At 42.6% G+C, this 23,629-nt stretch overlaps 1 protein-coding gene across 25 annotated transcripts in view; it reads right to left on the bottom strand.

The window, feature by feature from the left end:
* ube2r2 (ubiquitin-conjugating enzyme E2R 2) overlaps positions 1-23,629 on the bottom strand; it is a 118,429-nt gene that overhangs the window by 3,045 nt on the left and 91,755 nt on the right. For 22 of the 25 annotated variants that reach the window (XM_069924131.1, XM_069924128.1, XM_069924134.1 and 19 more), the window contains 4 exons: positions 15,916-16,002; positions 12,574-12,671; positions 10,193-10,327; positions 3,612-3,926 (listed from right to left, as the gene is read on the bottom strand). In XM_069924131.1, the coding sequence (XP_069780232.1) occupies positions 3,612-3,926; positions 10,193-10,327; positions 12,574-12,671; positions 15,916-16,002 (635 nt within the window). Of the gene's footprint in view, positions 1-3,611; positions 3,927-10,192; positions 10,328-12,573; positions 12,672-15,915; positions 16,003-22,150; positions 22,229-23,629 lie in introns of all 25 variants that reach the window. The other 3 variants (XM_069924153.1, XM_069924155.1, XM_069924154.1) reach the window with 2 other exon arrangements.

Here is a 23,629-nt window from a genome sequence, read left to right as displayed (position 1 = left end):
AGAATCCAGGGACCAAGTGAGATCTTCAGAGAGATTGGACGCCAAAGAATTTAAAGCTATGTAAACATTCCATTTATGTAAATTGGGACATGAGTGTGGCTTCTGGCAGGCCTGAACTCCACGATGATCTCCTTGGTCTTCTGAGTGTTGAGTGTCAAGTTGTTATCAGCACACCACAAGGCCAGGAGCTGAACCTCAACCCTATAGGCCGTTTCATCGTCCCCTTTAACCAGGCCTACCACCGTGGTGTCATCTGCAAACTTGATTATTAAATTTGTATTATATATAGGAGCGCAGTCAGAGGCAAAAAGGGAATACAAAAGGGGGCTCAACACACAACTCTGCGGAACACCAGTATTCAAGGTACGAATGGAAGAGAAAATATTGCCCACCTTAACAGATTGAGGTCTGCTAGTTAGGAAGTCCAAAATCCAATTTCAAAGGGATGGGTTGATCCCATGCAGATGAAAATTGGTCATCAGCTTAAAGGGGACAACAGTGTTGAAAGCCGAGCTGTCCAAATAGTCAAAGCAGAGTGACGTACAGTTGAAATGGGATCCTCAGTTGACTTGTTAGTATGATAGGTGAATTGAAGGGAATCAATAGTGGCAGGCAAACAGGATTTCAGGTGAGATAAGACCAATCTTTCAAAATACTTTGCGAAAGACTTAGACATCTTTTGGTTGAATTCTCCGTGAAGAGCATCAAAAAGATGGTTAAAATCTTAAAATCAAGAACTTTTGTGAGTTTATTAGAGACAGATAGAACTGTTTTGTGAAACTATTCTCCTTTTCACCGATAATAGCTTTTTAAATATAGGATACACTTAGAGTTCACTTAAGAGGACAAATTATTTTTTGTACTAAAAAATTGAGAGAATATACTACAGAATTAGATGGTTTGGAGAAAGATGTAACAAAACTGGAAAAAGAACATTAAGGAACGAGGTTACAAGAAAAATATAGACTATTAGAGAATAAAAATCTGAGAATAACACATTACAAATGCATAGAACAGAAAAAAATTAACAAACATATTATGAATTACGAGAAAGGACACAAAATCCAATCTTGGCAAGTAAAGGCAGGGGAGTCCTGAAGGATTATAAATGCAATCAAAACAGTGGCTTGTGGTGGAATGAGCAGTGGAAGAAACACAGCCATCACGTTGAGGGTCCTTAATGTCTCTTTTTATTCAAATTCAGTGCGTCCCTTTAAGGAATGCATGAGCTCAGTCACCTGGTGCATTGTGACATCATAATCGCTGCCCAGGGTGCGCACTGGAAGAGATGCTGGAGTCAGAGAGAAACCTCTGACGACGCCATTTCCCCATGGCTGTCCCGCCACATGGCAATACAAGCGGGGCTGGTTCGCCATGAGGATGTGTGTCACCACACAACACCCCCCCCCCCCCCCCCCCCCCCCCCCAGAATTGCAATGCATCCTGTCGCTCTGGTGGCCAGCCCCGGCGCTTGGGCTCTGCCGTCTGCACCGGCTGTGATGTCCAGATGGGCCACCTTCAGGACTAGGGTGAAGGTTTCGCCTGACCAGTGCAAGACTTTGTACGGCCCCTCGTACGGTCACTGTAGCGGTGCACCTTGTGGTACCTTCCACATGAAAATGAACTTGGCCGAATCGAGCACTTTGGGGAGCTAGGGAGGCCAGTCGCCTGTGTAGGTCTGCCAGCAGGTTTTTGTCAGTGGCCGTGCTGTCAGGGTTTGGGCCGAAAAACTCATCCGGCAGGGAAAGCGGTGCGCCATAGACCATCTCCGCTGCTGAGGCCTGCAGGTCCTCCTTGGGTGCCATCCTAATCCCAAGGAGGACCCAGGGTAGTTCGTCTGCCCAGTCTGATCCGGAGAGCTTGGCCATAAGCGATGCCTTCAGGTGCCTGTGGAACCTCTCCACCAACCCGTTGGACTGTGGGTGGTATGCTGTGGTGTGGTGGAGCTTGATTCCCCAGGAGCTTCGCAACCTGAGTCCACAGAGCAGACGTGAACTACGCCCCTCTGTTGCTAGTGAAAACAGTGGATCCATTGGCTGACCAGAGTCCTGGCCCACGTCTCCGCAGAGGCCTCCTTAATAGGGACGGACTCTGGCCACCACCGTGAGGAGGTAACGAGCATCCTTGGACACTGGAAGGGGCCCGACATCAACGTGGATGTGTTGGAATCTGCGAACCGCCAGGTCGAAGTTCTGGATGGAGGCTCGTGTGTGTCGCTGGACCTTGGAGGTCTGGCACCTAGTACACTTCCTGGCCAGTTCTGCCACCTCCTTCAGCCAGTGCCACACAAACTACTCCACAACCATCCACATGGTTGTTTTTACCGCTGGGTGAGCAAGGTCGTAGATCAGACTGAAAACCTTCGCCCTTCAGTGCAGCAGGACCACCAGGCGCGGCGTGCCTATTGAGACGTCACAGAACAATGTGTCCGGGCTGCTGGGGACCCCGACTTCCTCGAGTTTGAGGCCTGAGATGGCGGTCCACAAGGACTGCATCTCCGCATCATTCCTCTGTGCCTGAGCCAGTTGCTCGTAATCCAGACTGGGCGGGTGTCCGGGCTGCTGGGCACCCCGACATCCTCGAGTTTGAGGCCTGAGATGGTGGTCCTCAAGGACTGCGTCTCCGCATCATTCCTCTGTGCCTGAGCCAGTTGCTCGTAATCCAGACCAGGCGGGTGAGTGTTGATGGCTGGATGGGAGAGCCCATCCGCCACAACATTGTCCTTGCCAGCCCTGTGTCGGATGTCGGTCGTGAACTCAGACACGTACAAGAGGTGGCGCTGCTGTCTGGTGGACCACGGATCCTTGGCCATCGCCAGTGCTTGAGTGAGGGGCTTGTGATCCATGAAGGCCTGCCCTCGAGGAAGTAGCGGAAATGGGAGATAGCCAATACAGCGCCAGGAACTCCCAATAAAAGGTGCTGTATTTGAGCTCCGGAAGGCGCAGCTGTTGCTGAAAAAGGCCGGTGGGCACCATTGTCCATCGAGCCACTGTTTCAGAACCCCCCCCACCCCCCATGCCGTAGTGGTGGCGTCCACGGAGAGCGCCATGTGAGCCTCCAGCCGTGGGTGCACCCGCAGTGTGGCACTGGCTAGAGCCTCCTTCGTCGCGATGAAAGACCTGTCCGCCTCCTCTGACCACAATAAAGTCTTTTCTTTGGTGGCCATGAGCGCGAACAATGGGCGCATGGTGCGCGCGGCTCCGGGGATGAAACAATGGTAAAAGTTAACCATCCCCGTGAACTCTTGGAGGCCTTTCAGGGTGGAGGGTTTGGGGAATCGTTGAACAGCTGCTACCTTCTCCAGCGCCAGCTTGGCCCCAGCTGCCGAAATGGTGTGCTCCAAGAAGTGGAGGGTCTCCTTGCCGAACTGGCATTTGGCCGCATTGACCGTGAGGCCGAAGTCTGCCAGCCGGGCAGAGTGTGTGGAGGTGGGCTTAGTGTTCATCGTGGTTGCGACTGGCAATGAGAAAATCGTCCAGGTAAATGAACACAAAGTCCAAGTCTTTCCCAGCTGTGTCCAAGAGGCTCTGGAATGTTTGTGCCGCGTTCTTTAGACCGAAGGCCATATGCAGGAACTTGGAGGACGAAAGGGGTGATAATGGTCATCTTACCCACGTTGTCTGGATGCACCGGGATCTGATGGTATCCCTGCACGAGGTCCACTTTGGAGAAGACCCATGTGCCATGGAGGTTGGCGGAGAAGTCCTGCATGTGGGGCACCGGGTCGACTGGCCTTCTTCTGGCTTGATCTTGGGAGCGGCTTGCAGTCGGCTGGCTCCTGGTTATGCCATCTGCTTGAGGGCAGCCTCGTTTTCCCTCTTCGTGTGCCAAAGGGTATCCGCAGGGGATGCTGCTCTCCTCGAGTTAAAGAAGTGTTCATCTGTGAGGAGCAGCTGGATGTCCTCCAGCATCTGTTCCAGGAATATCTGGCGGAAGAGAAAACAAGGCTTGTGGTCTTCCGCAAGGGCCAGCATTTTGTCCATCAGTGCTGACGGACTACAGTCCCCAAGCCCACCTAGGAGAAGGAGCCTGGAAACCTGTTGCTGGGGAGTTAGCCCGAAAGTTCCAAGCAGCAGGTCTTTGAGGGTGGTGTACTTGCCCATAGTGGTGGATGATGTCATTGAACCTCACTGCTGTATATTTGTCCAGTGCGCTCACGACATGATAGAACTTCGTGGCGTCTGAGGAGATGTTGTGGAGTTGAAATTGCGTTTCCACCTGCCCGAACCCCGAACCACGTTCTCGGTCAGTGGGTCCAAAAGAGGGGGGGGGGGGGGAGCTTGATGGAGACAGCATTAACCTCTGCTGAATCCTTGGTGTTTTGAGTTCCGAGAAACCTCTGGGCTCATCGGGGTCACCTCTGTGGCGGTGTGAGCAGTGGAAGAAACACCACCACGTTGAGGGTGTTAATGACTGTTTTTATTCATATTCAGTGCGCCCCTTTAAGGGCGGCATGAGCTCAGTCACCTGGTGCATTATGACATCATAATCGTTGCCCAGGTGCGTGCTGGAAGGGAGACTGGAGTCAGAGAGAAACCTCTGACGACGCCATTTCCCCATGGCTGCCCCGTCATATGGCTATACAAGTGGGGCCGGTTAGCCATGAGGATGTGCCCCGCCACAGGCTAATATTATAACAAAAATCAAAAAGAGAAATATTTTTAGACAATACTATACTAAATTATACAAATCAGAAATTACTAGATGAAAATGAGATGGATGAATTTTTAGTTAATATTGAGCTTCCAAAATTAGAGGACAGAGAACAGGTCAATGTAGATGCCCCTTTCACAAGAAAATGAGAAAGCTTTGGGCACTTTACGAGCTAATAAGTCTCCGTGGGAGTGTGGGTTCCTGGCTGAGTTTTATAGACAATTTAAAGATTTGCTGATGCTTCTTATAATGGATGTATTGAACCAGGCAGTGGAGACCCAGACTCTCTCAGAATCTTTTTCAACTGCTATAATTACAGTGCAACCAAAGTAAAATAGAGACCATTAAAACCTTCATACAGACCAGGGGCTGGCAAACTTTTAAAACCATCGACTTCTTGATGGAATCCAAATTTCTTTATAGTCTTGACATTTATCAACCCCCTTAGATAGTCCCATTGACCTCCAAGGGTCAATACAGACCACTTTGATGACCCCTGATGTAGACCTATATCACTTTTGAATGCTGATTATAAGATATTGGCGAAGGCGCTAGCCAATAGATTGGGACAATATCTGCCAAAATTAATACATACAGATCAGGTGGGATTTGTTAAAGGAAAACACTCTTCAAATAGTCTGGGCAGACATATGGAAAAATCAAAGCTTAATTTGAGTTACAACAGTCTCCCTAGACACAGAAAAAACATTTGATTGTTTAGAATGGCCTTTTATATTTAAAACACTTGAAAAATTTGATATAAGTAGAAAATTTTTAAATTGAATAAAAACCTCGATCAAAAATCACAAGCCAAAATTATAACTAATAATCAGATGTCAGTGATTTTTTTTCCCTTGAGTAGATCAAGTAGACAGGGTGTCCCCTGTCCCCAGTGCTTTTTATCCAAGCGATTGAACTGCTGGCGGAGATTATGAGAGATCCAGATATTAAGGGCTTCAAAGATGGACAAAAAGAACATAAAATTAGTCTATTTGTTGATGAAGTGCTATTATACTAGTCGGACCTGGCTGAGTCCTTGATAAAATTACAAGCAATATTAAAAAATATGGAAGAGTTTTAGATTATAAAATATGAATAAGAGTGAGATAACGTCATTGACAAATTTTGATTATGAAAGATATCAAAAAGGAGGTAGATTTAAATGGAAAATAGAGGAGAGGAAATCAAATATTTAGGAATAATGGCAGATAATTTACAGAACATACAAATTAAATTATACTGCTCTTTTAGAAGGAATAGGAAAAGATTTACAGAATTGGAAGGACTTGCTGATCACTTTTATGGTAAAAGTAAATTGTATTAAAATGAAAGTGATGCCAAGATAACAGTATCTCTTTCAGTCGCTGCCTACTGCACTACCTAAAACGTTATTTAAATTATCATACAAGGGAATTCCTATGGAATAACAAAGTGCCGAGAATTTCACTGATAAAGCTAACATGAGACTATAAACTGGGAGGACTTAGGCTTCTGTATTTTAAGAAGTATTACTCATCAGCACAAGCTAGATTTATATCATTCTTCTTTGAGGAAGATAGTCCCCCTCCCCCCCCCCCCTTAGATCCAAATGGGTGTGTGTACATATGATTAGAATAAAGCAAGAAATAGATGAGAGTTTTGGGGGGTGGGGAGGAAAGCAGGACATCACTAGGAACACCATTATATAAAATTGGGTTGTTGCCCATCAATCTGGGCAACAAAATACTGAACTCCTGGTATGACAAAGGAATAAGATATATTGATAATTGTTAGAGGAAGGATCTCATGTCTTTTGAGCAACTAAGACATAAATATGGAGTAGCTAATGGGACTTTCTTCTGCTTTCATCAGCTAAGATTATTCTTGAGAGAAAGGGGGTCAAGTTTGGTTCCACCTGAAATTAGTGAAATGGAACAAACATTATGGCTGGGGAATACAGCCAAATTTATAACAAAGAAGTACTATGCTCTCAAGAGTGAAAGGGCAAACCAGGTTTACAGAGATCGAGATAGAGATGGGAGTTGGACCCAAGTGTTGCAATGGTAGAATGATTGGTGTTTGGATAGCATGACATCAGTTATAAATGGAAGATAAATATTAGTTCAATATAATTTCCTACACAAACTATATATTACACCACAGAAGTTGCGTAGATCTAAATGTGAAATATTGGAGATGTGTTTTAGATGTGGGACAGAAATAGGAACGTGGTCATGTGTGAAGTGAGACTTTTTGGCAGGATATTACTGAAATATTAATAATGATAACAGAAGTGGTCTTCACAGGCAACCTGGAGTTTTATCTTTTATGTAATTTTATTGAAATAAACAATAAATTAATTAAATTCCAAATTTAATTTGTTAAAATGACTTAACAGTGGCTAAGAAATGTATTGCGATTACTTCGAAATCCAACTCTCCTCTACATAGAGCACGATGGACTGCAGAGATGAATAGTTGCATATCAATAGAAAAAAATTATATACAACTGAAAGGACAAATATGGCAGCAATATTTGGATCATATAGGGGCCCAATAAAGGACAAAATAGATGCTGTTATAGTACAAATAGTGACTTCCCCATATAAGATTTTTTTGTGCTCAATATAAGTGTGAGCCCGGACAGTGTGTGGATTTATATTATGAAAAGGTGGTTTTGGAGGGGGGGGGGGGGGGGAAGGAGAGGGGTTTTTTTGTACTAAAAAGTTATTTTAATATATACATATATACACACACATGCTATCTGGACCAGCTGCCTTCTGTACATTCACCTTACTCAGGGTGGGCCAAACATAACTGATGGAGATTGAGAGAGATATTTCATCAGGTAAAAGATCCACCTTGAAAGTGTCCTCCTTATTCTCTTCGTCAAAGAGAGCGTAAAAATTGTAAAGCTTCTCGGAGAGGGAGTCATAATTAGAAGGAGGCGCAAAACTAAATGATTTATAGTCTGTGATAATCTGTACGCCCTGCCACATGCACTGAGGGTATGAATGCTCTTCGATCCTCCTTAAGTTGGTCCTGGCTAATCCACAAGTCTCCCAGTCTCCAGAACTGAAGGCTGAATCTCTGCCTTTGAGATCTACATCCTTTAGGTTTCCTCACTAATGGAAATAGTTTATATGTTAATCCTATTGATTTCTTACTCTATTAAAGATTGCTTAGATTATTTGTCAACCTTCTGAATTGAATAGGGTTATATACAATTTTTTTTCAATTCAGCTAAATCCTGGGAAGTCAGTGAATCAGCTTTGTACCCTCTTTAAGACTGATGCATCGTTCTCAAGGATCAGTAAACACACTTTAATCAAACGAGATAGAGCCTGATCAAGGTTCTTGGCAGAGAAAAACAACTTAATTTTCATATTCTCCCCCTCTTGAGATAAAGATAGCATTCCAGTTTATCCTTTGAAAGGTAGAATCACCATACAGTTATCCAGAAAGCAAAGAACATATACTTGTCTCTGCCATAGTAATATGTTCAATAGAGATGGAGACAAGGCCTGTGGAAGAGAAAAGCAAATACTCAGTTTCTTTCCTTCTGTTATCAGATCCTTGAACGGACTTCCCATTAGTACAAGATGACTTGAACTGTTTAATTGTATTTTTCTCTTTAAAATTACATCCTGCACTTTTATTTTATTGTCACACTATTTAGTTCTTGACATTGATCTGCCTGGAGAGCACACAAAACAGTTTTTCACTGTTTAGTTCCACACATAACAATAAATAATTCAATTAACATTTCATGCTCAAGTTAAAATAATTATGAAGGAATTTTCTTACCCGTGAAAATTCTCTCAAGTTTTCTGTGATACTAAAGGGCACCTTTGCCAATAATTACAGACATTACAAATCAAAAAGGCGAATATAATTCGATTAGGAATTTCAGGAGTCAACACTGGTTGTGTGCCTGAACTACATCACCAAAGAGGCAAGAAAGAGAATGGAAATAAATGCATGCCTAAGGAGCTGGTGCAGGAAGGAGGACTTCAGAAACAAGAATTATTGGGCTCTGTTCCAGGGCAGTGGTAAGGGTCTTACCCAAATTCAAGGGAAACCAATATCCTTGCAGAGAAGTTCGCTAGTGTTACTCAGGTGGGTTCACAGCTGCACTCAGAGGCTCTCCACAGAAGCAGTATGCGTAGAGATCAAAAGTAAAGATCCAGTTACAGATAATGTTTTACAAGAGATACTGGGAAAAAGAGATGACATCCTTACAGGAGGAGGTGTAGTCAAGGTAGGCGTGGGAGGCCTATTGTTTTCACTTGCTTTGCCCCACCAAACGTACCTTGACTCTGTCCTTTCTCTTCTTGTCCAGCCCCTTCCCTCTTGCATGAGCTACTTGGAAATTCATTTGGATGATTTCTGATGCTTCTCTCTCCTTTCTCAATCTTTGTCTCCTTCTCAGGATTGAGAAAGGAGAGAGAAGCATCAGAAATCATCCAAGTAAATTTTTGAGTGAAGTTGAGGTTAGTAGCAAAGCTGATAAAATGGAAGAGTTTTGAATGGGCACAAGAAGCAAACTCAATGCAGTCATCGATACAAAGGGGGAAGAGTTGGAAACCGTGCTGGGGTAGGTTCAGAACAAATACTGTTCCATGTTGCTGCAAGCATAGCTGGGAACCATGCAAGGAGTGTCCATGGCTACCATTTCAAGGAAATGAGAGGCATTGATTAAGGTTGAGAACATTTGGGGGAACCTGGTCAGAACATTATTCCAGGAAGTGTAGGGCTTTGAGATCTTCCTGTTGGGGGATGGAGGTGAATAGACACTGGACCTCTGTGGTAAAGACAGTACTGTGGAGACCAGGGAATTGGAAGATTTCAAAGGGCATGGATACATGCAAGAGGGAAGGGAGTAGAAAGGAAGAAAGAAGATAGAGTCAAGATACGTTTGGTGTGGCAAAGCAAACAGAAACAATGGGCCTTTCTGACACAGTTTTTGTCACACAGAATTCTTTGAAAATATTTTGAAATAGAGTTCACTGAACTATTTTTAACATTCAAAGAAGAAGATGGAGGGTTATGGGCATTGTGCAGGGAGGTGGGACTAGAGTGGGGTGTTTGGTTCGGTGCGGACTAGAAGGGCCTAATGGCCTGTTTCCGTGCTGTAAATTGTTATGTTATGTTATGTTAATATGTTTTGCTCCAAGGCTGGCTTGCAGCAGGTCTAATGCTATGGTGCAACAGTTGACTGAGTAGGTGTATTTTTTTTAAATTGAATCTGGAAGAGTTATTATATCAAATAAATAACACTCATTATGATAAAATAATATGTTTTAATTTCCATTAAAGTAAATGGTTCAAAATAACTATACAACTAAACTAAATCTATTTTAGATTTTTGGGCCTGCTTTACAAATTTTTTCAGACCCACTGCTGGAAAGATGATTACAGGAAAGGCATTGATTCAAGCTTTTGACTATTCATACAATCTGAAGAATTTCCAGCTCACAGGTGCTTGGCTTTGGAAGGTCTGAGTAGTAAAGAAATTAATTTCTAAGTCTACAGTAATGATTTGAATGCAAGTTTCTCACCTGATGATTTCAGCATATTCTTTGTCTTTCCCTTTGCTATCCCTCCATTTTCTGAACATGACTGAAGCATCCACATTTGCAGGGGAGAATGTGTTTGGCTCATTCAATAAAGAGATTACGCTTAAAAGTATAGTCCTGGAGAACGTGGTTAAAACAAAGCAATTTTAGTTTTTTTCCTGTAAACGTTGCTTCTTCCACAGAAACTCCGTGCATTTTGTAATATTTACAGCCTAATTGTTTACCAACTAACACTTTCCTTCTTAGCGTCATCAGTAATGACGTGGACAGCAATATCTTCAAAGGGGCTTTAGTGAAATAATACCTGAAGTACTGTGTGCAGTTCTTTCTTTTTACAACAAAGTTCATCAGACTGGTTCTCAATATGGTGTTACTGTTCCTGGAGAGATCAAGTCAACTAGACCCATCTTCACTTAGCTTGGAAATTTGACAAGGTCTGATAATAGGATGCTTCCCCTGGCTGGGGAGATCCAGAGTGGTTGGAGTCTCTGAATACAGGGCAAAATATTTAGGGTCAAGGTAAGGAGAAATTGTTTCACAGCAGCTGCACACTCTGAGGAATCCTCAACAACAGAGTTGTATAGCTACAGCCTTGTAGCACCAGAAAACCGGGTTCAATTTGACCTTGGGTGTTGTCTGCACGGAGTTTGCATGTTCTTCCTGTGATTGTGTCGGTAACCTCTGGGTGTTCTGGTTTCTTCCCTCATCCCAGAGATGAGGATTGAAAGGTGAACTGGACACAGAATTTTGTGTTTTACTATAAATTATATGCAAAATTATAAAAAAAATTGTAGGCGAGTGGTGAGATCTGTAGGGGGCACAAGGGTGGGGGGGGGAGGAGTTGTAGAGAATGTGGGGATAATATAAAAATGGGTTTATTTTAAGACTGGTGTCAATGGGTAGTTCATAGTGGGCACCTACTTGGTAGGCCGAGGGCCCTACCTCCATGCTATATCTCAATGATTCTGATTGAAAGGGTAATGAACATACAGACATGTGCCGCTTAACATTTGTTCTGGCAACATCCAACTACATGTCCGTTGTCCCATAATAATTCAGTTACCGTGAGCAAGTTTGTAGAAATTTAGAAAAAGCCATCGTGAGCTATAGAAAATTGTTTACTATATACATAAATTGATCCCGCTCTCTCCCCACACTGATCCCACTGCCCTGTGTCGGTCCCTACACTGATCCCACTGCCCCGTGTCGGTCCCTCCACTGATCCCACTGCCCCGTGTCAGTCCCCACGCTGATGCCACTACCCCGTGTCGGTCCCCACACTGATGCCACTGCCCCACTCTCTGCCCACAGCCTCGTGTCAGACCCCACATTGATTCCTACTTACGAATAAAATGTTTACAGGTACACGACATATAGCTTCGCTAAGAATATATAAGTGTTTGGACAGCATCCACATCGCATAACGCTCAATTTCATAGAACGTATTGTGGATGTTAAGTGGCGCATACCTGTATTTGAGAGGATGGATGAATTTCCAGACAAAGGGTATCAAAGATCAAGATAAAGAATACAGGAAATACAGCACTGAGAAGACAAGCTATGATTATTTCGAAGAGCCTAGGGGCTTACTCAACTTGTTTCTGTTTTGAACTTCTGATGTCTGCAAGTGTGCAACTAAATGTGGACGTCGCTGCCATTGTTCCACCTTGTTACAGTGTTCGATGATGGAAATTGCAGTCGTGAAATTAACTCGAATTTAAAAAAATGTTGGGACAATGAAGATTTGACTATATAATGAGTGGTCACTGAACGCCTGCTCTAACCCTGAGAAATAAACTTCACAAGTTGTAAGTAAAGTTTCTTAGCGAAATTCTATTCCAGATTTAATTCATATTTTTCACATGGACTGATCAGGTCCCAATTTTTCATTTGCTTTGTGGACGATAGTTGTAATTTGGTTTGCTTGTTTTTTTTCCACCTTTATAAGTACTTAAGAGAAAATCTTCATTTTGACGAAACGAAAAGCCCTAATGATGTTATTTTGGCAAATATCTCTGGTAGAAATTGATCTGTTAAATTTTATTGGATTATTACAAACCTCCACTGACATGTCCTGTGAAGTCTCTGGGCAAAGGCTATTTAACCACTCACTGCAAAATCTTTTTTTTTGAGGCAAGTCAAATGAATATCCTGTCTTCTTACAGTAGAAAAGATTATTCTATTTTAATGCAACACTTCCTATCATTGGAAATGAGCAAGTTCATGGCTTGCATCTAGAATTTCTTGTTCAATAATTTAAAGTTGAAGCTTTGTGGTGAGTTGGACTTAAATTGGGCTGCCTTGGAAGCTTTTGTAAAACAAACCTATTCAACTTTACATTCACAGCATCAAGTGTAGAATACCTGACGTTTTGCGTTGGATTCCACCTTTCAGAAGGGAGTTCACCACTCTGGGGATCATCTACAGGAGGATGGAGGATTGAAATGCAAACATCTCCATTCTAAAAGCAGAAGGATTCCTGGTCAAAGTACTTCAAACAGTATAAAATAACAATACAAGTTTGACCATTAGATTTTCCTCTGAGGAGATGTAATTTTTTAATAATTAACAGAATGCATTCAAAGACCTGTCATAATGTTGATACCTGCATTTTCTTAAATTTAAAAATGATACAAATGTTAAAACAAATTGAGATATCTTAAATTCATGTTCTACTAGGACTAGTATTTTAAAACCATGGAACACTAGCACAAATACATGCCCTTCAGCCTATATAGTCTGTGCCAAACTTTTATTCTGCCTCATCCCATTGACCTGGATCCAGAACATAACCCTCCATTCCCCTCCCATCCACACCTATGCAAATTCTTCTTAAATATTAAAATTAAGATCACTTTCTCCACTTCAGCTGGCAGCTCGTTCCACATTCTCCCCACTCCCCCAAATGTTCCCTTTAACCATTTCCCCTTACCCCCTTAACCCACTTCCTCTAATTTTTGTCTCACCCAACCTCAGCGGAAAAAGCCTGCTTGTATCTACTCTATCTATGCCCCTCAATTTTATATATCACCAAAGCTCCCCTCATACTTCTACGCTCCAGGGAATAAGGTCCTAACCTGTTTAGCCCTTCCCTCTAACTCAGTTCAAGTCTTGTCAACATCCTTATAAATCTCCTCTGCGCTCTTTCAATCTTATTGACACCTTTCCTGCAGGAAGGAGATAAAAATTATATTTTTAAATATCATTTACAAATACTCAGAGAATGATGCAGTCAACAATTGCAACAAGTAACATTCTTGCCACAAAAGCCAATGACCATCTCCAATACAATAGAGGGTCGCTTTGACATTCATTGGTATTACCATCACCAAGTCTCCAATCATGGACATCCTGGGGGAATACCAGTGGCCAAAATATAATCTTGAGCAAGCACAGAAATATTGTGGCTACAACAGCAAAGGACTCGCCTACTGTCACTTCAAAGCTTTACTATTTACTGTATCTGCTGTAGCCTCCTGTTCATCAGGATGCAGATTGGGGGGGGGGTGGAATTACTTTATTGAACACCTTCACTTTGTCCGCTGCAAACCAGGGAGCTCCCTTGGCCTGCCACTTCAATTCCACATCCCATTCACCACATTGATATGTCTGGCAGGTTGAGGCCACGTGTAACCAGATATCAACCTCCAATTTCCAGTAATCCCTAGCCCACCCTCCCATTCTTGCACTTCCCTTCATCCATCTGACTCCCTTCAACTTTTCAGCACCTTCCCTTCCTTTTCCCCAAATCAGAGACCACCTTTTTCAGCCCTCTGCTGCCTCCCCATCACCTTTTAGCTCCTTATTCTTCTCCCTCCCATCTAACCACTCATTGCCTGCTCCCCCTCCCACAACCGCCCACCCTCACTTTCGGCATACCTGAAGAGGGGCTCAGACCCAAAAAGTCAATTGCCTATTGCTTTCCATGGATGCTGTGCGACCTGCTGAATTTCTTCAGCACTTTTGTGCACTGTTTTTCTACCATTTACAAGGCACGAGTCAGGACTGTGATGAAATATGCTCCACTTGTCTGGATGAGAACAATCCCCCCCACACAATCCAGGATAAAGCAGCCCTCTGGATTGGTGCCACGTCTCTCATTCTATGCATTCATTCCCTCCACCACTGGCACATAGTTATTTGCCTAGGCTACTCTGACACCATCTTCCAAACCTGCAAATTCTACCACAGAGATGGACAAAGGCAGCAAGTACACGTGAACTGGCATATTGATACAGTATATACCCTGACATGGACTTGGGTATGTCTGCCAATCTCCGCAGCTTTCTGCATTCCAGGGCACTTGCATCACCAAACCAGGCCATGTTGCAACCAGTTAGTATACGTTCCAAAATAGATCTGAAAAAGTGTGATAAAGTATTCGGCGACATGCCAAATCTCCTCAAACTCCTTAAAGCACTGGTGTGTCTTTTTCATGGTTGCCTCGATGACTGTCAAAATTATGTGGACACCCAGAAACCTGAATGCACTGACCCTCTCCACCTCTGTCTCATCAATGAAGATGAGTGCGCGGTCCCTCAGATTCCCCTTGACGTCGCTTTGTATTACAGAAAATGATGATAAGAACCATTTTCTTGGTACACAACCCACTCATAATGTGGAGTTTACTTTTACACGACGTTAGACGTGCAAATGATGTTAGACTTGGAAGAGGTGAATCCCTGGATTCAATCCCTGGATTGATGAGAAGTGTTAAAATGACACGCTAGCACCTTCTTCAGTTTCATGGGAAAGTGCCATGGGAAGGGGAATAACTCTTGACCAGAGCCTCAATTTCCCTCATCATCCAAGCCTCGCTATGCTTGCATGTCTGCTCCTTCACTCTAACAGGAAAATGCAAGTCCTGGACATCAGAGTTTTAAAAACATTCCATTTTCCTCATGTTCCTCTTTCTTCAAACAACCTGTTCCAATGACCCTGAGTTAGACTCGTCTTATACCTTCAAAAGGTAGCCTTGGCTCACTTCAGATTTTTAATTCCTGGTCCTTCCCTGTCTCTCTCCATAACTCTCTTAAATCTAATAAAACTTTGCTTTGCAATGATGTGGATAACCGAGGGAGGTGCTGACAACTTCAGACACATGGCAGGCCTGGTGAGAGACCAAACTGGAAGTAGGGAGATAGGATACTGCACTAGTCCAATAAATGAAGATCAGCTTTGAGGCTATATTAGAAATGTTATGGAAGCAAATCCTCTGGTTTCCAGACTAACAAAAAAACCACAAGATAGCAAGTTCTCAGCCACAGTTCTATCAGCAGTGTTCTCTGTGGGCTCAAGTCACACTCCAGAAACTCAGACTAAAAATTTTAGACTGACTCATGCAGGAGTAGTGAGAAGCTGCACTGGGGGTGGTTGGAGTGAGGGAAGAACAGCTCTTCAATGAGGTGTTAAATCCAAATTCTATCCAAAGACCTATTGCCAGTACTCTGGGCAATATTTAATCCTCAATGCTCATGGTTATCATGTGGATGATTTTTGAGAACTCGCCATGGCTGTCTCTCCACCCATTGGTGCTTCCTCCATGACAACAAGGTCGACATTTCATTGGTTGCAAAGTTGCTCATTGGGATTTCTCCCAAGATATGAAAAGCATCAACTCATTACAAATCTTTCCCACGATAATCTTAGCTCCACATCTTAAAATGTTTTGAGAGAGAGGAAATTATAATTTCATGGACACTTACCTCATAAATATTAGGGTGCCACATTTTTGTCAGAAATCTGAAGGTTGGTGGAGAATATGGGTAATCAATTGGGAATTTCAGGTGAGCCTAGGGGATAAAAATAAAAGGCAGAGTAAGTTTCTGTTAAAGCTATTTTAATGCATTGAATAACTCTGGATCTAGATAGGAAGTAAAATCAGTCCAGCAGGAATCATGAAATGAAGATTATATATTAATCTTGGAAGATTGATACCACACACAATTTTCTAAAATATGTGTGTATGTGAGGTGGTATGTTATCCAGAGAAGCACATGGTCATTATGTAACTTCACTGGTAAAACAGAAGTCTGGATAACTGATCCAGAGATATGTCACAACAATAGTGAAATTTCAATTCTGTTAATTTTGCAACTACCAGATTGCCTTAAAATCTTATTTACTTCACTTTAGGAAAGGAAGTCTGCTGTTCCCACCTGGTATATCTAGCCTTCAGACCTTAAGCAATGCAGTTGACCTCTGATATAGTCTAATGCAACTCCCCAGCTGTAATAAAGCTGTATGAAAACTCAGACCTTCGCATAAACAGGAAGGGTTCAATGATTTTTAAAGAGAACACTTCAATTGTCCACATTGTACAAATGCTGTAAATTAGCAATAGTATATCGAAAATTAAACTGAAGCCTGTCACAATTGGAACAATGGCAGGATTTGGTGAGTCGTAGGTTAGCCAAATCTGCCTAAACATGAATAATTGTAGATATATTCCTGGTATACCGTTCTGCAATTACAGCATGAAAATGTCAACCTAAGATGCAGATTATGCACCTAATATACTTTCCTGAACATTAAATTCCTTGACAAAACAAGAAAGCACAAATTTCTCATAGCAGAAGGTTTATGCAATAAGGCCACAATTCAACTTTGAAACGATGTGGGAAATAAATTTCAGACTACAGTGGATTAGAGAAAATGGAAACATCATGCTCATTTTTCTGCCACCCTCCAGTGCCGAAACCAACTAATTTTGACATGCAATTGATGGCTCGGCCCTGCTCCTAGTTTTTATGTTCCTCAATTCTTGAATATTCAAAAAGGCATCAATTTCTGGCTTCAAAATTCCTCACCATTCACTTGTGTATACTTTCAAAAGTTAATTCATCACTGAATGGCACCATTTCTTCCTCTTCCAGGTCTTGAATGACCAATTTCTTATTCTTAAGCTGTCACCTCTGGTCCCAGACACATAAAAAAAAGTCAATCCTGCATCTTCACTCTCAAGCCTCAAGTTTTTGCATATTTTTATGACATCACTGCCCACTTTTATAAACTCGAGAAACTATAGAATTTGTCAGCTTAACCTCATAACAAACTCACCATCCCCAAAATCAGTGAACCTTTGTTGCATTTTATTTGTCACAAAATTATCTTTACACACCAAAGTCAGACCATACTTCAGGTGCAATGACCTTATATAACTACAGCAAGACATTTCTACTCTTGTTTGGATGAACATTTGAATATAGAAGGCAGGTAAATGGGATTAGTATAGATTGGTATTGATGAGTTACATGGTGGGCTGAAGGGCCTGTTACTGTGATGTATGACTCAAGAACGCAAATTCCTTGTGCCATACCATTTACTGCAGCTGCAAGTTATCTCTGTAATTGATATTTTAAGAACACCAAGGTCCCTCTCAGCAACACTGATCAATCTCTCATCGATCTCTGATGTTTTGTCATGATACCCCGCACAGCACATCCTCACCCATTCCTTTAATCTGAACAAGCATCTTAAAGAAAGTAGCTGAGGCAGATTAACCTCTACTACTTTCCTGCTTGCTTCCCATACACCTTCACTCTCAGACTTGAATACATTCAATAACTTGGTCTCCATAACTCAGATACAGAATTTCTAAGAGCTACAACTCTCAGAAGAAATTTCTTGCCTCCATTTTAAATGGATTATGTCCAATTCTGAAACTTGGCCTCCTTGTTCTGGATATCGCTAATTGGGAAAACATTTTTTCAGCGTCCATCCTGTTAATTCCTCTCTAAATCAACTCCAAAACGACTCAACATCTCTTCATACCAGGAGTCAGTTTTCTCCACACTAACCTCAAAGAAAGCATGTTGGAGTCACAAGGCACAGAAAGAAAAAAGCCATTTGCCCCATTGTCCGTACTGTTGAACGGACCAAGTTCATTTGCCCACATTAGGTTAGATCAGTCGATGCATTAATTATTCAACTGTATATCTTAAACATCTCAAACATAATGAGTATATCCAGTTCCATCACCGGTGAGTTCAAGTGTCAACCACTAAAAATTATCTCATCAAATAGTCTTTAAAATTCCTTCCCTGCTTCTTAAACCTACATGTAATGGAGAGGAAGCATCCACCACCGAGTGCTTTGTACCTGCACTTTGATCTGGTTCTTAACCTGTGGGACCTACACGAACCCGAACAACATTACACAAATTTGTTTTTGCTACTGATACTATGGGAAAAATATCCCAGCTATATAATCTCTTCCACTGAGATGGAACAGCAATGTCCTTAGTCCAAACACATTGATTTGCTTCAAGGGTGACCTTCCATTCATCAAAAGAGCAGAAGTGAAGATATCCACAGATAACCAGACAAGTGTTCAATTCTAATCACAGGTCATCAAAAAAAAAACATTCCATCCTTGGATTCAAAAAGATCAAGACAACATTAAGGCACAGAATGATAAATGGTAAGTAACATTCATGGTGTTCCATGACCAGATCAGAGTTCAGATTTATTGTCAGAGTACATCATGTACAACCCCAGGATTCCCTTTTTCCTGCGGGCGCGGCAGAATTACCGCTAATAGGAAGTGCAAAAATAAATGTATACACAGTGTGAAACGTGTAAACAAAGAACAGTAAACAAATTGCAATACAGGGAGAACAAAAATAAAATCAATAAGTACACAAGAGTCCTTAAACAAGTCTCCAAATGAATTTGTCATAGCTGTTCCTGAACTTAGTGGTGTGAGTCTTGTGGCACCTCTACCTCTTTCCTGATGGCAGCAATAAGAACAGAGCCCATCAGGGTGGGGAGAGTCTTTGATGATTACAGCTACTCTCTGACGGCAATAGTGGGGAGGGTTTTTTCAGTGACGTCCTGGCCTATGTCCACTACCTTTTGGAGGACTTCATGCTCAAGGGTATTGGTGTTTCCAAACCAGACCATGATGCAGCTGGTCAGCACTTTCCACCACACCTCTGTAGAAATTTGCCAGGGTTTCTGATGTCAGACCAAATCTCCACAAACTCCTGAGGAAATCGAGGCGCTGATGTGCTTTCTTCACCATGCCATTGATCTGATGCATCAAAGAAAGATCCTCCAAGATAGTGACTCCCAAGAAATAAATTTGCTCACCCTCGCCATCTCTGATCCCCCAGTGATCACTGGATTGTATACCTCTGGCTTTCCTTTCCTGAAGTCAACAATCAGCTCCATGGTTTTGGTGATATTGAGTGCAAGGTTATTGTTGGTCCACCATTCAGCCAAGTTTTCAATTTCCATCCTGTATGGTGACTCATCTCCTTCCTTTATACAACCCAGTACTGTGGTATCGTCGTCAATTTGTAGATAGTATTATTGTCGTACCCACCACAGTCGTAGGTTTAAAGTAAGCAGAGCAGGGTGTTAACTCCCCGGTCTTGAAGTTTGCTGATCAGTTTTGAGATTATGCTGAACTGTAGTCGATAAAGAGCATCCTGATGTTTGCACCTTTGGTGTCCAGGTGTTCTGTCTGATGTTTCTTGCATTCATTAAATGGGAAACAGATTCCAGCTAAATGCCCTATCTATTCCACTGAAATGGAACAGCAATTTCCTCAGCCCTTTAAGAATGACCTTCCATCCAGCATAAGAGCAGGTGAAGATATCCATAGATAATTCAAACAAATGTTCAATTCTATTCACAGTTCAAAAAGCACCTGCAACACTGCTTTGAATTAATGGACTGGACCATATTCGAGGATACATCTTCAAACTTGAATGAATATTTTACGGCAGTCTCCGACTTCATCAGAACCTGTGTGGATGAGTGTGTGTCCATGCACACACACCGTGATGACCTCAACCAAGAGCAGTGGACGAAGCAAAGGATTTGCAACCTAATGATGGCTAGGTTGATGGCATTTAAGTCCGATGAACCGGATCTCTATAAGAAGTCCGGGTATGACCTATGGAAAGCTAACTTAACAGCAAAACGGCAATTCCAAGTGAAGCTAGAGAGAGAATCAAATACTTACCAGCTCTGGCAGGGTTTGCAGCTAATTATATCCTACAATGGAAAACCTAACAGCATAAATGGCTATGATGCTTCACTCCCCGATGAGTTGAAAATCTTTTATGCTCACATTGAAAATGAGAATTCAACTGCACCAATGAAAATCTCTGTAGATGTTGGCTATCCTGTGGTCAACATCATTATATCCTTCAAGGGATGGACCCTTACAGCCATCAAGCCCTGATGGTGTACCTGGCAGGGCACTGGAAATCTGAGCCATCTATATAGCTGGAGTGGTCAAGAACATTTTCAATCTCTCATTGCTGTTGTCAGAGGTTCTCACCTGATTCGAAAGTGCATCAATCATCCTGGTGCCCAAGATGAGCAGGAGCGGCCTCATTGACTATCACCCAGTAGCACTAACATCAACTGTAATGAAATGTTTTGAGAGATAAGACCTGGACCCAGTGCAATTCACCTGCCACTATAACAGTTCCACAGCAGATGCAATCTCACCAGTCTCCACTCAACCTTGGATCACCTGTACATCAGGCTGCTTTTCACCGATTCCAGCTCAACTTTCAACACCATCACCACCTCAGCGATGGCCAGCAAGCTTTAAAACTTGACCCTCTGCAAATGGATCCTTAATGTCTCCTTCTCACTGACAATCAACTCAGTCGTACCGCAAGAAAGCGTGCTTAGCTCTACTCTCTCCACACCCATGACTGTGTGGTTAGACACAATTCAAATCCCAAAGATACAACAGTTGTCACCAGAATCACTGAAGGCAATGAGACAGATTGGCTAGTTGAGTGGTGTCATAACAACCTTGCACTCAATGTTAGCAAAACTAAGGAACTGATTATGGAATTCAGGAAGGGGAAACCAGGAGAACACAAACCAGTCCTCATCAAGGGGTGAGCAGTGGAGAGTGTAAGAAACTTCATATTTTTGGGTGTCAACATCACAGAAAATCTATCCTGTGAACCCCCATATCAATGCTATCATGAAGGCTCAGCAGCAGCTATATATTATTACGAGCTTGAGGAGATTTGGTGTCCCCAAAGGCTCTTGTGAATTTCTACAGGTGAAACATGGAAAGCATTCTGACAGGTGGAATCACAGTCCATGGAGAGCATTCTGACCGGTGGAATCACTGTCCGTGGAGAGCATTCTGACCGGTGGAATCACTGTCCGTGGAGAGCATTCTGACCGGTGGAATCACTGTCCGTGGAGAGCATTCTTGCAGGTGGAATCACAGTCCATGGAGAGCATTCTGACCGGTGGAATCACTGTCCGTGGAGAGCATTCTTGCAGCTGGAATCACAGTCCATGGAGAGCATTCTGACCGGTGGAATCACTGTCCGTGGAGAGCATTCTGACCGGTGGAATCACTGTCCGTGGAGAGCATTCTGACCGGTGGAATCACTGTCCGTGGAGAGCATTCTTGCAGGTGGAATCACAGTCCATGGAGAGCATTCTGACCGGTGGAATCACTGTCCGTGGAGAGCATTCTTGCCGGTGGAATCACTGTCCGTGGAGAGCATTCTGACACGTGGAATCACTGTCCGTGGAGAGCATTCTGACACGTGGAATCACAGTCCATGGAGAGCATTCTGACCGGTGGAATCACTGTCTGGTATGGAGGTGCCAGTACAGAAAAATGTTACAGAGAGATGTGAACCCAGCCAGCACCATCATGGGCATTAGTCCTCTCCAGGCAGAGGCAGTGTCTCAAGAAAGCAGCCTCCATCATCAAGGAGACTCAGCACCCAGCTCATGCCCTTTTCTCACTGCTGCCATCAGGAAAGGCAAAAACAGGAGCTGAAGACAAACACCCAACGTGACACAAAAAACAGCTTCTTCCCCTCCACCATCAGATTTCAGAATGGTCAATGAACGACAGGCATTACCTAACTTTATCTCATTTTGGCATAATTTATTTTTTAATGTTTATGGAAATGTAATTTACAGCAATTCTTTGTACCTGCAATGCATAATTACTGCTGCTGGAAAAGAACACATCTTATGACAAATGTTCATGACCGTAAGCCCGATTCTGATTCTGTAATGACAAGAATCATTCATGCTGTTCAATGACAATATGCATCTAGCACTCGTTAAAGTTTTTTTGGAATGTAACTTTTCATTTATCTTCCACTTAACAAGCAGGGTGTTTATTAAATGATGAGAGATTGGTTATTGAGGATTTTCAAAGGGTACTGTGTTTGTGAACATATAACTGAAGGTCAGCAAACAAGTGTGGGAAGTGACAAAGAGAATAAAAGATACGTCTGTCTTTCTTGTGTCATGTAAATTTAGGTGTAGGGAAGCCTTGGTGCAATTGATGAGACAGCGTCTGGAGAATTATGTATAGTTCTGGTCTTCTCAAACACAAAAAAAAAACACTTGCCATGATGGGAGGACAGTGAAGATTAATTCAACTAGCTCAGAACTGCTAATAAGTAGAGATCGAGTTGACTGGAATTTGTCCTCTAGCACTTGCAAGAATAAGAGGAGACCTAATTAAAACATACAAAATTCATAAAGTACTTGACAAGGGAAAATGCAGATAAGATATTTGATCTGGGTGAAAATTCTAGGATCAGGGGCACAGATTCAGAAAAAAGGGTACACGTTTTAGTACAGGTACACAGTCTTTTATCCGGACATCTAAAATCCGGAAAGCTCCAAAATCCGGCAAGTGGGGACTGATGGTCGGGGGAGGCGGCCGAGGGTCCAGGGGTCGGGGGAGACAGCCGAGGGACTGGAAAGGGGTGGGGGTGGATATGGCAGCACAATTCGAGTGGGCTTTCCGAAATCCGGAAAATCCAAAATTCGGAACAAGGGTTCCGGATAAAGGATCGAGTACCTGTACTGAGAAATGAAGAAATTTCTTCACTCAGAGAGCTGAACCTTAGAATTGTTTACCTAAGAGGGTTGTGGAGATATGCACGTTGTCGTTCATCACGGAAATCAGTAACTTTCAGCACAGACATAAAGATCAACCGAATTTCCGGTGATGATATCGTTCAGAATGGCAGCCTAAATAACAGATCTTCTGGTAAAACAATTATTATACCTTGTTAATCTTGCCAAATACAAGATTTTTCAAAAATATAGGAGGCAAGAATGAGGAAAAGAAATGGAGAAAAATAAGCGTCACTGCTGAGCCTGTGGTCGAGAGGGATGCAACAACTCTCCTACAAAGGCACATAATAACCAAGCTGACATTGGGCCTCGTTTAGGAGAAGCAGCAAATCTATTAAAAATTCTGGAAGAGATGAGCGAATATCAAAAAAGACATAAAACAGCAACTAAAATGAAATCAAGTGGGAGCTCACCAACTCGAATCGAATAATAGAGCTGGTAGCGTCATGAATTCAAAATGTGCAACAGATACTAAATAAGATGATAACTGCATTAAATCAACAAGAAAATAAAATGATCAAGAAAGAAGGTCAAG

This window comes from Narcine bancroftii, chromosome 3 (genome assembly GCF_036971445.1).
Source record: "Narcine bancroftii isolate sNarBan1 chromosome 3, sNarBan1.hap1, whole genome shotgun sequence".
Lineage (NCBI taxonomy): Eukaryota > Metazoa > Chordata > Chondrichthyes > Torpediniformes > Narcinidae > Narcine > Narcine bancroftii.
This window is presented reverse-complemented; position numbering and strand designations above follow the sequence as displayed.